Below are 12,237 nucleotides of genomic sequence, written 5' to 3'. Positions count from 1 at the left end.
AACTCCATATCTGTTCCAATACTGTGACTCTACAGGCCTGGACACTACTAGACTATAAGGAGGATGAAACCAGAGGAAATGTGGAGAAGGGATGAGGAGAGGATGAGAGGAAGAGAAGAATGAGGTAGTGTGAGGAGAGAATAAGAAAGAAGAGGAGGGCAGAGGCGAGGAGGAGAAGAGGTGAGGAGAGGATGAGAGGAAGAGAAGAATGGGGTAGTGTGAGGAGAGAATAAGGAAGAAGAGGAGGGCAGAGGCGAGGAGGAGAAGAGGTGAGGAGAGGATGAGAGGAAGAGAAGAATGGGGTAGTGTGAGGAGAGAATAAGGAAGAAGAGGAGGGCAGAGGCGAGGAGGAGAGGAAGAGAAGAACGGGGTAGTGTGAGGAGAGAATAAGGAAGAAGAGGAGGGCAGAGGCGAGGAGGAGAAGAGGTGAGGAGAGGATGAGAGGAAGAGAAGAACGGGGTAGTGTGAGGAGAGAATAAGGAAGAAGAGGAGGGCAGAGGCGAGGATGAGAGGAAGAGAAGAACGGGGTAGTGTGAGGAGAGAATAAGGAAGAAGAGGAGGGCAGAGGCGAGGATGAGAGGAAGAGAAGAATGGGGTAGTGTGAGGAGAGAATAAGGAAGAAGAGGAGGGCAGAGGCGAGGATGAGAGGAAGAGAAGAACGGGGTAGTGTGAGGAGAGAATAAGGAAGAAGAGGAGGGCAGAGGCGAGGAGGAGAAGGAAGGAGGTGGATCTCACATCGTTAAGATGTATTAAGACCCAAAAGGAAAACACCCCCCCCTCCCTCCAAACTGTGATTTGCAATTAGTGTGTTAAACCAGCCTGTCCTCATCAGACCCCATCTGCAACAGACACCATGTTAATCACACCACAGTAGAGACCTTACGTAAGCCCCCACCCTAAACAGGGCGACCCCATCACTCTTCTGCTCTCACTGCTTCCAGATTATGTGTGGTTTATCAGTGCTTAGTCTAATCTCTGTTTTGTGAAGTCAGAAATACAAGAGACTACAAGCCAGCCCATTCTAACAGTCAGGGGTGACTGGTTAGGTTAGATACTTGGCTGTTGAACTGTGTAGTTCTCTCAGGTTATGGCTCCTATTCTGTCCTGATTGAAGCAATTGCATTGCAATGTGTCACCTGTGTATTATTCTAGACTGTACAGATTAGTCCAAAGTGTCAAAGTCTGTTGCGTTGTTGTCAGTGAGTAAATGGTGTGTTACGGCGCGTGTGTGTGTAGCTGAGAGGTAGATCAGGCCCAGCCTGGGGGATGATACTGTACAGCCTGAGGCCTGGATGGATGTTTTACTGGCTCGTTACACTACAGGGTCACAGACCTAAGAGTAAGGCTGGGGTCATCACCAAAATAGCTTGAATTGGTGTTTCAGTATATGGGGGACATTGCCGTAACGGTGAGGCCCTAATGGGTGTTGGAGTCAGTGCCATAACAGAGAGAGTTGGTGTCCATAAATGATGGGCTTCAGAGTCACCTGTGATAGGCTGCATGTGGTCAGACTAGTTATACAGTCGGGAGGGACAATTGACCTTTTTGACTGGAACAGTTCTCGCATCATTTGTTTTAAATCGCCCGAGTTCTATTTTTAGAAACGAATATGTGCACATTTATCTTCTGGATATGCGTATAGTGAGCAACAATGCCTCATTTATCATAACCATTATAGATAACGAATCTTAATTGCTAAGTTGCCTCATATATATTCAGTCAAGTGCCATTTAAGATGAATGTATTGAAACCGTAATATCGCCAGGTTATATTAGATTGTGGAACACAATCTTCAAAAAGGTAGTAACCTCAGCAATGTGGTGCTTGCTTGAAGAAGCCTATGGTTGTGCAATGGCATTGCATGGTTTTGTTAATTTAGCAGACAAGACGCTCTTATCGCAGTCAAGACACCTATTTTATATTAAAAACGGATGTAATATAACAGAATAGTGCCAAGCGATTCGCATCTCCCGCCTGGAACATTTATTCTCAGAGTGATCATTTGAAACTGGTCTACATTTTTCAAGGTTACAAACCAAAATCTGCCCTCTTCTTGATATACAGACGTTGGATTTAGTGTATTATGCCTGTTCCTTGGAATTTTCTAAATTGATTAACAATAAATTGAACACTGCATGGAGATGAGTTCTGTGCAGGACCTCTGTTTGGTGAGGAGGCCTGGACTTGGTAGAACCTTTTGTTTTCATTCAATTTTACAATATAGCCAATTTTGACTTTGTGGCTGTGGTAACCAGTGACAACCGCAAAGTACCCTAAGCAGAAAATGACAAAATGATTCAGAAACTGCAGCTCATTGTTGGAACATTATTTCTGGGAAAGGGAATTTAGGGAGCAGCGTTGTATGATGCTTGGCATGGTTTGTTTTTGGTGTGTCCTGCAAATGCACATGTACAAATAGAACATTAGTTAAAGCAAATTAACGTTGTCTTCAAGAGAAAATGTTGACCAAATAGATTTACAGTATTTAAAATGTAAAAAAAATAATCTCTGGTAAAGATTGGGTTGATGTCAGTTTGAGTACTAAACTTGTCATGCTCATCCCTTTCATACAGTGTCTGGGTGATTGACATGTAATAGGCTACATGTAGTCAGAGTAGTGGTTATACAGTGTATGGGTGATTGACATGTGATAGGCTACATGTAGTCAGAGTAGTGGTTATACGGTGTATGGGTGATTGACATGTGATTGACTACATGTAGTCAGAGTAGTGGTTATACAGTGTATGGGTGATTGACATGTGATTGACTACATGTAGTTAGAGTAGTGGTTATACGGTGTATGGGTGATTGACATGTGATTGACTACATGTAGTCAGAGTAGTGGTTATACAGTGTATGGGTGATTGACATGTGATAGGCTACATGTAGTCAGAGTAGTGGTTATACAGTGTATGAGTGATTGACATGTGATTGACTACATGTAGTCAGAGTAGTGGTTATACAGTGTATGGGTGATTGACATGTGATTGACTACATGTAGTCAGAGTAGTGGTTATACAGTGTGTGAGTGATTGACATGTGATAGGCGATAGGAGATAGGGTCAGTGCCAATACGATAGGCCTACAGTATACAGTGTATTAGGAGATAGGGTCAGTGCCAATACAATAGGCCTACAGAATACAGTGCTTTAGGGGCTAGAGCTGGTGTCATAGTCATAATCAGTCATAGTCATAACAGCCAGCTTAGGCAGGTGTGAGAGACATGGTCATGTCAAGCAGACTGAGTTGATGAAATGTTGACCGTGCACAACGTAACAATAAACCTATATCTGGGGCCGAAGCCCGAGCTTGGGGAGGAATTGGGGCCTGGATCACTGCCATAAGACAGCCATGTGCATTAGGATCCGTGTGTAAACAGCACATGGAGCAGGACACGCTTGGTGTTATTGAGTTTCCTTACCGGAGTGCCCTGCTCAGCTTGTCATAGTTCATCTGGGGTTTGCACTTGCGGGCCCCCCATAACCGGGCCACCTCGTCAGGGTCCTTGATGACAAACTCTCCATAGTCCCCTTGCCAGGCGATGACATCATGGTACTCCTCCTTCCTCAGCAGCTCCAGGATGAAGTGCCACAGCTGGATCTGTCGCGAGCCGGGGCTCGACTCGGGTTTGTAGGCCCAGTCTGGAAAGGCAAACCCTGGGGAGGAGAGGGGGGAGACCAGGGAGAAGGGAGTTAGCCTGGAGGTCCGTGGAGCACAGCCATACTGATGGACTGAGATGATTAGCCTTCATAGAGGACAGCACGTTCAGAAAGGCTATGCTCTCAGTCTACATTTCTAAACAGTAGGCAGCACATAAAAACCCAACATTTGGGCCAATAGCTGAGTCACAGGAATGCTGTTTAGTTGCAGGGCAGGACATGAATATTGATTCCAACTCCAACAAGGGGAGAGGAGTTGCCTCTGGCCCTGTCAGGCGTTCTCAGGTGAAGAGTGTTCTAGAAGGCGTGTTGTAGAAGAGGAAAGAGGATTAGTGAGGCCTACTTGTGTTCGGTCTTTTAGTTCTCGGTCTGTAGCTTAGGGATGTATTTGGGATCCATCTGTACATCAGTCTGGTTCTGTTTCTACTGTTATTCAGGCGTACACAGTGCTGCACATCATCGAGTGTGGCTGCTTGTCACTCACACCTGCCTGACCTGGCCTCTTCTCTGCCCTCCTCTTCTTTCCTCTCCTCCACTCTACTTTGTGTTGTATCTGACTCATGGTAGACTGGGTGTAGAAACCACAACAGTCCTGTCACCGTCACTGCTAGGGCGTCCACCCAACCACAACAGTCCTGCGCCAGAAACACTCACTGATCTCCCTGCCGTGATACTACTCTAATAGTGAACACACACACGACCACAACACTGGTTCTCTTTCTAGGTCTGTGGAATACTATTCATAATGAAAACCTCTCCATCTCTTTTCCCTGATTCTGTCACTGTTTCCTACTGACAGAGGAAACAACACGACCTAGTCCTCCCTCCCCCAAATGTACAACGGAAACTCAAAATGTGAAAGGTGGAAACAGACTGTGGGTGTGGGCACATGTTCATGAGTGTTTGTTTGTTTGTCTGCCTGCTCGACTGACCTTGATGTAAATGTGTATTCAAGATTGAGAATAAGCCAGTATGTGAGTGAATGAGTGTATATTCATGAATGACAAATTGAATGCACTTGTCAGGTTATTTCCTCACATGTGGTCATGAAGATGTGACAAATCTGAGCCAGACTGGGTGTTAGCATCACCGGAGTGTTACATAGTTGAAATCAGAGAGGAACACGGATCACCTACTGTTCAATATGACGAACATCCTCTCTACATAACCATTACTCTGCCTGAGAAGAACAGGAGTCCATAGTTCCGTGATAAATATCAGGCCAAGTCAATTGCCGACCAATCCCATTCATCGGGGGTTGAGGCCTCCAACTTTCTCCTGATTCACGTGGCAGGATCTATACAACAGATAACATGGCGTTACGGAATTAACTTAACTTTAGACCGCATTTGTATGACGTCTAGCTACATCATGGGCGTGTATGACATCACGACAGCAGAAAAGTCACTACTAGTACAGATCAAATCAAATCTATTTAATTGGCCCTTCTTACATCAGCTGATATCTCAAAGTGTTGTACAGAAACCCAGCCTAAAACCCCAAACATCAAGCAATGCAGATCTAGAAGCACGGTGGCTAGGAAAAACTCCTTAGAAAGGCCAAAACCTAGGAAGAAACCTAGAGAGGAACCAGGCTCTGAGGGGTGGCCAGTCCTCTTCTGGCTGTGCCAGGTGGAGATTATAACAGAACATGGCCAAGATGTTCAAATGTTCATAAATGACCGGCAGGGTCAAATAATAATAATCAGTGGTTGTAGAGGGTGCAGCAAGTCAGCACCTCAGGAGTAAATGTCAGTTGGTTTTTCATAGCCGATCATTGAGAGATGAGCCCTGAAAATCATAAAAATAACCAAATGTAGCTAGATGTTGGAGAGCCTTTGTAGACGATGGAGTGATTGACAGATAGATAAAAGGGTTAGGGTTAGGGCTATGCAGCGCCACCATTTAGACCCTGTTACCTAACGCCCTCCACTACGTCAATACACAGCATCTGGCAACCAACATAGAGCCACACTCAAAAGATATGTGCCAGATCTGCTTTATGTAGTTCTATGTGGGCTTAAATAGGTCTGCCTTGGTGAACCAGATTGACTAACTGAATAAGGGCAGTTTGGAGAGTTCTCAATTATTGACAGATGTTTTTATATATGTTGTTGCCGAAACTCAGATTTGATAGGATGACAGTGACACAGGCAATAGACTACACACACATCATGTGTCAGGTCAACAGGTGAAATGGATCCCTGGTAAGTAGATAGAGGCAAACTCTGCCTGCCAACCTCTGAACAAAGACTACAAAACCAATCAACATCATCACACGTACAGATATGGAGAGAGCGTACCGTACCGTGTGTGTAAATAACAGGGTAAACACCCCCCCCCCCCCCCCCCCCCCAAAAAAAAAACAGCCAGCTAAACAGGGGATGAAAGCACCAGTGTGAGTTGTAATATCAGTGTAAAGTGATCTTGGTAGGAAACAATGTCTCAGCAACCAGAGCCCAGTAGTGTGTTGTGATACGGGACAGACATGTCTTCTCTACAGGGATTCGGAGGAAAATAGAGCCACAACAGGTGTCTTTTCATCACACCCCAAGGCTGTGTCCTATATGTTACACCCAGAGGCCAAACCTGTCCTGAGTCACCGTGGATCAGTTATCACAAGAGGCTGCTCATACTGACACAAGAAACAGAGACCACGACAAACACACACACACACACACACGTCTGTTTGATGAGGTTTTAAGCGACCCTACAGTGGGCTTTGTGTGAGAAAGACGTGTACGTGTGTGTGTCAGAATGCATCAATGCCATGCAGGAGAAAAGCAGTGTGGGACCTCACCCCCCCAGACTTAACCTCTCTGACCTCTACTCCTCCTGCCCATCCTCCTCTCCTCTATCCATCTCTGGTGCTCTCTTTCCCTCCTGGGGGAGACACCAGATAGCCATTACAGCACAGAGAGGAGCCAGACACACACACCATCAATAATGCAGCAGCTAGGCTGTGTGTGTGTGTGTGTGGAGGGGGGTGGGGGGGGCTAATCTCTGCCCTGGGACACTAGAGCTCGGGGTGTGGAGGGGTGTTAGTAAGTGAGAATATATAAAAGGGGGGGGGGGGGTTGGAGAGTGTAGTAAGTCGCTACAACTTTTGGTTGGGGGATGGAGGGAGTCCCGGGGGGGCTGAAAGAGAAGGAGGGAAGAGGAGACAGGGTGAGTTCTAGGACGAGGAGAGAGAAAGGGGGAGGAGGGAGAGTGGGAAACAAGAGTGGGAAGAGAGAGAGAGACAATGGTTGAAGAGGGGGTTGGGGAAAGAAGGGGTATAAAGAGAGGGATGAGATCATAGCTCGTCTGGTAGTCTGCTGTCATCCAGGTCACATTGCTTACCCCCCTCCCTTGTTCTCCCTCTCTATCTCTGCGGATGCCCGTCTTCCTCTGTGTGATCTCTTTGGCGGGCCTTTTCTAGACTTCTAACGCTGGAGTTATTTCAACTATGTAGAGGGACCAACTACAATGACCTCTAAACGAGAGAGAGAGATGGGGGGGGAAAAGGGAGTGGAAAAAGGGAATGATAGAGAGAAGGAGAGTAACGTGCCATATCCAATCGCTGACAACCAAGTACACAGAACCATCTCCTACCCTCATCCCAAGTGGCGCAGCGGTCAGAGAGACAGAGACAGAGAGACATAGAGAGAGGGAGAGTCACTGTTCACAAACACAAACAGACCCCACAGAGCCACAGGACAGAAACACAATTAGACCCAACCAAATCATGAGAAAACCAAAAGATAAATACTTGACACATTGGAAAGAATTAACAAAAAAACAGACCAAACTAGAATGCTATTTGGCCCTGAACAGAGAGTACACAGTGGCAGAATACCTGACCACTGTGTCTGACCCAAACTTAAGGAAAACTTTGACTATGTACAGACTCAGTGAACATAGCCTTGCTATTGAGAAAGGCCTCCGTAGGCAGACATGGCTCTCAAGAGAAGACAGGCTATGTGCTCACTGCCCACAAAATGAGGTGGAAACTGAGCTGCACTTCCTAACCTCCTGCCTAATGTATGACCATATTAGAGACACATATTTCCCTCAGATTACACAGATCCACAAAGAATTAGAAAACAAACCCGATTTTGATAAACTCCCATATCTACTGGGTGAAATACCACAGTGTGCCATCACAGCAGCAAGATTTGTGACCTGTTGCCACAAGAAAAGGGCAACCAGTGAAGAACAAACACCATTGTAAATACAACCCATATTTATGTTTATTTATTTTCCCTTTTGTACTTTAACTATGTGTACATCGCGACAACACTGTATATATACATCATATTACTTTTGAATTGTCTTTATTCTTTTGAAACTTCTGTATGTTAAATGTTTAGAGAGAGAGACAGACAGACAGAGACAGAGCGAGAGAGACAGACAGACAGACAGACAGACAGAGCAAGAGAGAGAGACAGACAGACAGAGCGAGAGAGACAGACAGAGCGAGCAAGCGACAGAGACAGACAGACAGAGCGAGCGAAAGAGACAGACAGACAGAGAGAGAGACAGACAGAGCGAGCGAGCGACAGAGACAGACAGACAGAGCGAGCGAAAGAGACAGACAGAGCGAGAGAGAGAGAGACAGAGAGAGAGAGAGACAGACAGAGCGAGAGAGAGACAGACAGACAGAGCGAGAGAGAGACAGACAGACAGAGCGAGAGAGAGACAGAGACAGACAGAGTGAGAGACAGACAGACAGACAGACAGAGCGAGAGAGAGACAGACAGACAGACAGAGCGAGAGAGAGAGACAGACAGAGCGAGAGAGAGAGACAGACAGAGCGAGAGAGAGAGACAGACAGACAGAGCGAGAGAGAGAGACAGACAGACAGAGCGAGAGAGAGAGACAGACAGACAGAGCGAGAGAGAGAGAGAGACAGACAGACAGACAGAGCAAGAGAGAGAGACAGACAGACAGAGCGAGCGAAAGAGACAGACAGACAGACAGACAGAGCGAGAGAGAGACAGACAGACAGAGCGAGCGGCAGAGACAGACAGAGCGAGAGAGAGAGAGACAGACAGAGCGAGAGAGAGAGAGAGACAGACAGAGCGAGAGAGAGAGAGACAGACAGACAGACCGAGAGAGAGAGAGAGAGACAGACAGACAGACAGACAGACAGACAGACAGACAGAGCGAGAGAGACAGACAGACAGACAGACAGAGAGAGACAGACAGAGCGAGAGAGAGACAGACAGACAGAGCGAGACAGAGCGAGAGAGAGACAGACAGACAGAGCGAGAGACAGACAGACAGACAGACAGACAGACAGACAGACAGACAGAGCGAGAGACAGACAGACAGAGAGACAGAAAGAGCGAGACAGACAGACAGACAGATAGAGCGAGAGAGAGACAGACAGACAGACAGAGAGCGAGAGACAGACAGACAGACAGACAGACAGACAGACAGACAGACAGACAGAGGGAGAGAGAGAGAGACAGACAGACAGAGCGAGAGAGAGACAGACAGACAGAGCGAGACAGACAGACAGACAGACGAAGAGACAGACAGACAGACAGACAGACAGAGCGAGACAGAGCGAGAGAGAGACAGACAGACAGAGCGAGACAGACAGACAGACAGAGCGAGACAGAGCGAGAGAGAGACAGACAGACAGAGCGAGACAGAGCGAGAGAGAGACAGACAGACAGAGCGAGACAGACAGACAGACGAAGAGACAGACAGACAGACAGAGCGAGACAGAGCGAGAGAGAGACAGACAGACAGAGCGAGACAGAGCGAGAGAGAGACAGACAGAGCGAGACAGAGCGAGAGAGAGACAGACAGACAGAGCGAGACAGACAGACAGAGCGAGACAGACAGACAGACAGACGAAGAGACAGACAGACAGACAGACAGACAGAGCGAGACAGAGCGAGAGAGAGACAGACAGACAGAGCGAGACAGAGCGAGAGAGAGACAGACAGAGCGAGACAGACAGACAGACAGAGCGAGACAGAGCGAGAGAGAGACAGACAGACAGAGCGAGACAGAGCGAGAGAGAGACAGACAGACAGAGCGAGACAGACAGACAGACGAAGAGACAGACAGACAGACAGACAGACAGAGCGAGACAGAGCGAGAGAGAGACAGACAGACAGAGCGAGACAGAGCGAGAGAGAGACAGACAGAGCGAGACAGAGCGAGAGAGAGACAGACAGACAGAGCGAGACAGACAGACAGAGCGAGACAGACAGACAGACAGACAGACAGATAGAGCGAGAGAGAGACAGAAAGACAGACAGAGCGAGAGACAGACAGACAGACAGAGCGAGAGAGAGAGAGACAGACAGACAGAGCGAGAGAGAGAGACAGACAGACAGACAGACAGACAGAGCGAGAGAGAGACAGACAGACAGAGAGACAGACAGACAGAGAGAGAGACAGACAGACAGACAGAGCGAGAGACAGACAGACAGACAGACAGAGACAGATAAACAGACAGAGCGAGACAGAGCGAGAGAGAGACAGACAGACAGAGCGAGACAGAGCGAGAGAGAGACAGACAGACAGAGCGAGACAGACAGACAGACAGACAGACAGAGACAGACAGAGACAGACAGATAGAGCGAGAGAGAGACAGACAGACAGACAGAGCGAGAGAGAGAGAGACATACAGACAGACAGAGACAGAGCGAGACAGACAGACAGACAGAGCGAGAGAGAGACAGACAGAGAGAGAGACAGACAGACAGAGAGCGAGACAGACAGACAGACAGACAGAGCGAGAGACAGACAGACAGACAGAGCGAGAGACAGACAGACAGACAGACAGACAGACAGAGCGAGAGACAGAGACAGACAGACAGAGCGAGACAGAGCGAGAGAGAGACAGACAGACAGAGCGAGACAGAGCAAGAGACAGACAGACAGACAGACAGAGCGAGACAGACAGAGCGAGACAGACAGAGCGAGACAGACAGAGCGAGACAGACAGAGCGAGAGAGAGACAGACAGACAGAGCGAGAGACAGAGACAGACAGACAGAGCGAGACAGAGCGAGAGAGAGACAGACAGACAGAGCGAGACAGAGCGAGAGACAGACAGACAGACAGACAGACAGACAGACAGAGCGAGACAGACAGAGCGAGACAGACAGACAGAGCGAGAGAGAGACAGACAGAGCGAGAGAGAGACAGACAGACAGACAGACAGAGCGAGAGAGAGACAGACAGACAGACAGACAGAGCGAGAGAGAGCGAGACAGACAGACAGACACAGACAGACAGACAGAGCGAGAGAGAGACAGACAGACAGACAGAGCGAGACAGAGCGAGAGAGAGACAGACAGACAGAGCGAGACAGAGAGAGAGACAGACAGACAGACAGACAGACAGACAGACAGAGCGAGAGAGAGACAGACAGACAGACAGAGCGAGAGAGAGACAGACAAGACAGACAGAGCGAGAGAGAGCGAGACAGACAGACAGACAGACAGACAGACAGAGCGAGAGACAGACAGACAGACAGAGCGAGAGAGAGACAGACAGACAGACAGACAGAGCGAGAGAGACAGACAGACAGACAGACAGACAGAGCGAGAGAGACAGACAGACAGACAGACAGAGCGAGAGAGACAGACAGAGCGAGAGAGAGACAGACAGACAGACAGACAGACAGATAGATAGAGCGAGAGACAGACAGACAGACAGACAGAGCGAGAGAGAGAGACAGACAGAGCGAGACAGACAGACAGACAGACAGATAGAGCGAGAGAGAGACAGACAGACAGAGCGAGAGACAGACAGACAGACAGACAGACAGAGCGAGAGACAGTGCGAGAGACAGACAGACAGAGCGAGACAGAGCGAGAGAGAGACAGACAGACAGACAGAGCGAGACAGAGCGAGAGAGAGACAGACAGACAGAGCTAGACAGACAGACAGACAGACAGACAGAGACAGACAGATAGAGCGAGAGAGAGACAGACAGACAGACAGAGCGAGAGACAGACAGACAGACACAGACAGACAGAGCGAGAGAGAGAGAGACAGACAGAGAGCGAGAGAGAGAGAGACAGACAGACAGACAGAGCGAGAGACAGACAGACAGAGAGAGAGACAGACAGACAGAGAGCGAGACTGACAGACAGACAGACAGATAGAGCGAGAGACAGACAGACAGACAGAGCGAGAGAGAGACAGACAGACAGACAGAGCGAGAGACAGACAGACAGACAGACAGACAGACAGACAGACAGAGCGAGAGAGAGAGAGACAGACAGACAGAGCGAGAGACAGACAGACAGACAGACAGACAGAGCGAGACAGAGCGAGAGAGAGACAGACAGACAGAGCGAGACAGAGCGAGAGACAGACAGACAGACAGAGCGAGACAGAGCGAGACAGACAGACAGACAGAGCGAGACAGACAGAGCGAGACAGACAGAGCGAGACAGACAGAGCGAGAGAGAGACAGACAGACAGACAGACAGAGCGAGAGAGAGACAGAGCGAGAGAGAGACAGACAGAGCGAGAGCGAGACAGACAGACAGAGACAGACAGACAGACAGAGCGAGAGAGAGAGAGACAGACAGACAGACAGACAGACAGACAGCGAGAGAG

At 48.4% G+C, this 12,237-nt stretch overlaps 1 protein-coding gene across 2 annotated transcripts in view; it reads right to left on the bottom strand.

Moving 5' to 3' along the window:
• LOC139422386 (ETS domain-containing transcription factor ERF-like) overlaps window positions 1-12,237 on the bottom strand; it is an 88,613-nt gene that overhangs the window by 32,725 nt on the left and 43,651 nt on the right. The window contains exon 2 of one of the 2 annotated variants that reach the window (XM_071173590.1): window positions 3,422-3,656. In XM_071173590.1, the coding sequence (XP_071029691.1) occupies window positions 3,422-3,656 (235 nt within the window). The remainder of the gene's footprint in view (window positions 1-3,421; window positions 3,657-12,237) is intronic. The other variant, XM_071173595.1, reaches the window with a different exon arrangement.

The sequence above is a fragment of the Oncorhynchus clarkii genome, chromosome 2, assembly GCF_045791955.1.
Source record: "Oncorhynchus clarkii lewisi isolate Uvic-CL-2024 chromosome 2, UVic_Ocla_1.0, whole genome shotgun sequence".
NCBI lineage: Eukaryota > Metazoa > Chordata > Actinopteri > Salmoniformes > Salmonidae > Oncorhynchus > Oncorhynchus clarkii.
The sequence above is the reverse complement of the archived record's forward strand: the minus strand, read 5'-3'. Positions and strand labels throughout refer to the sequence as shown.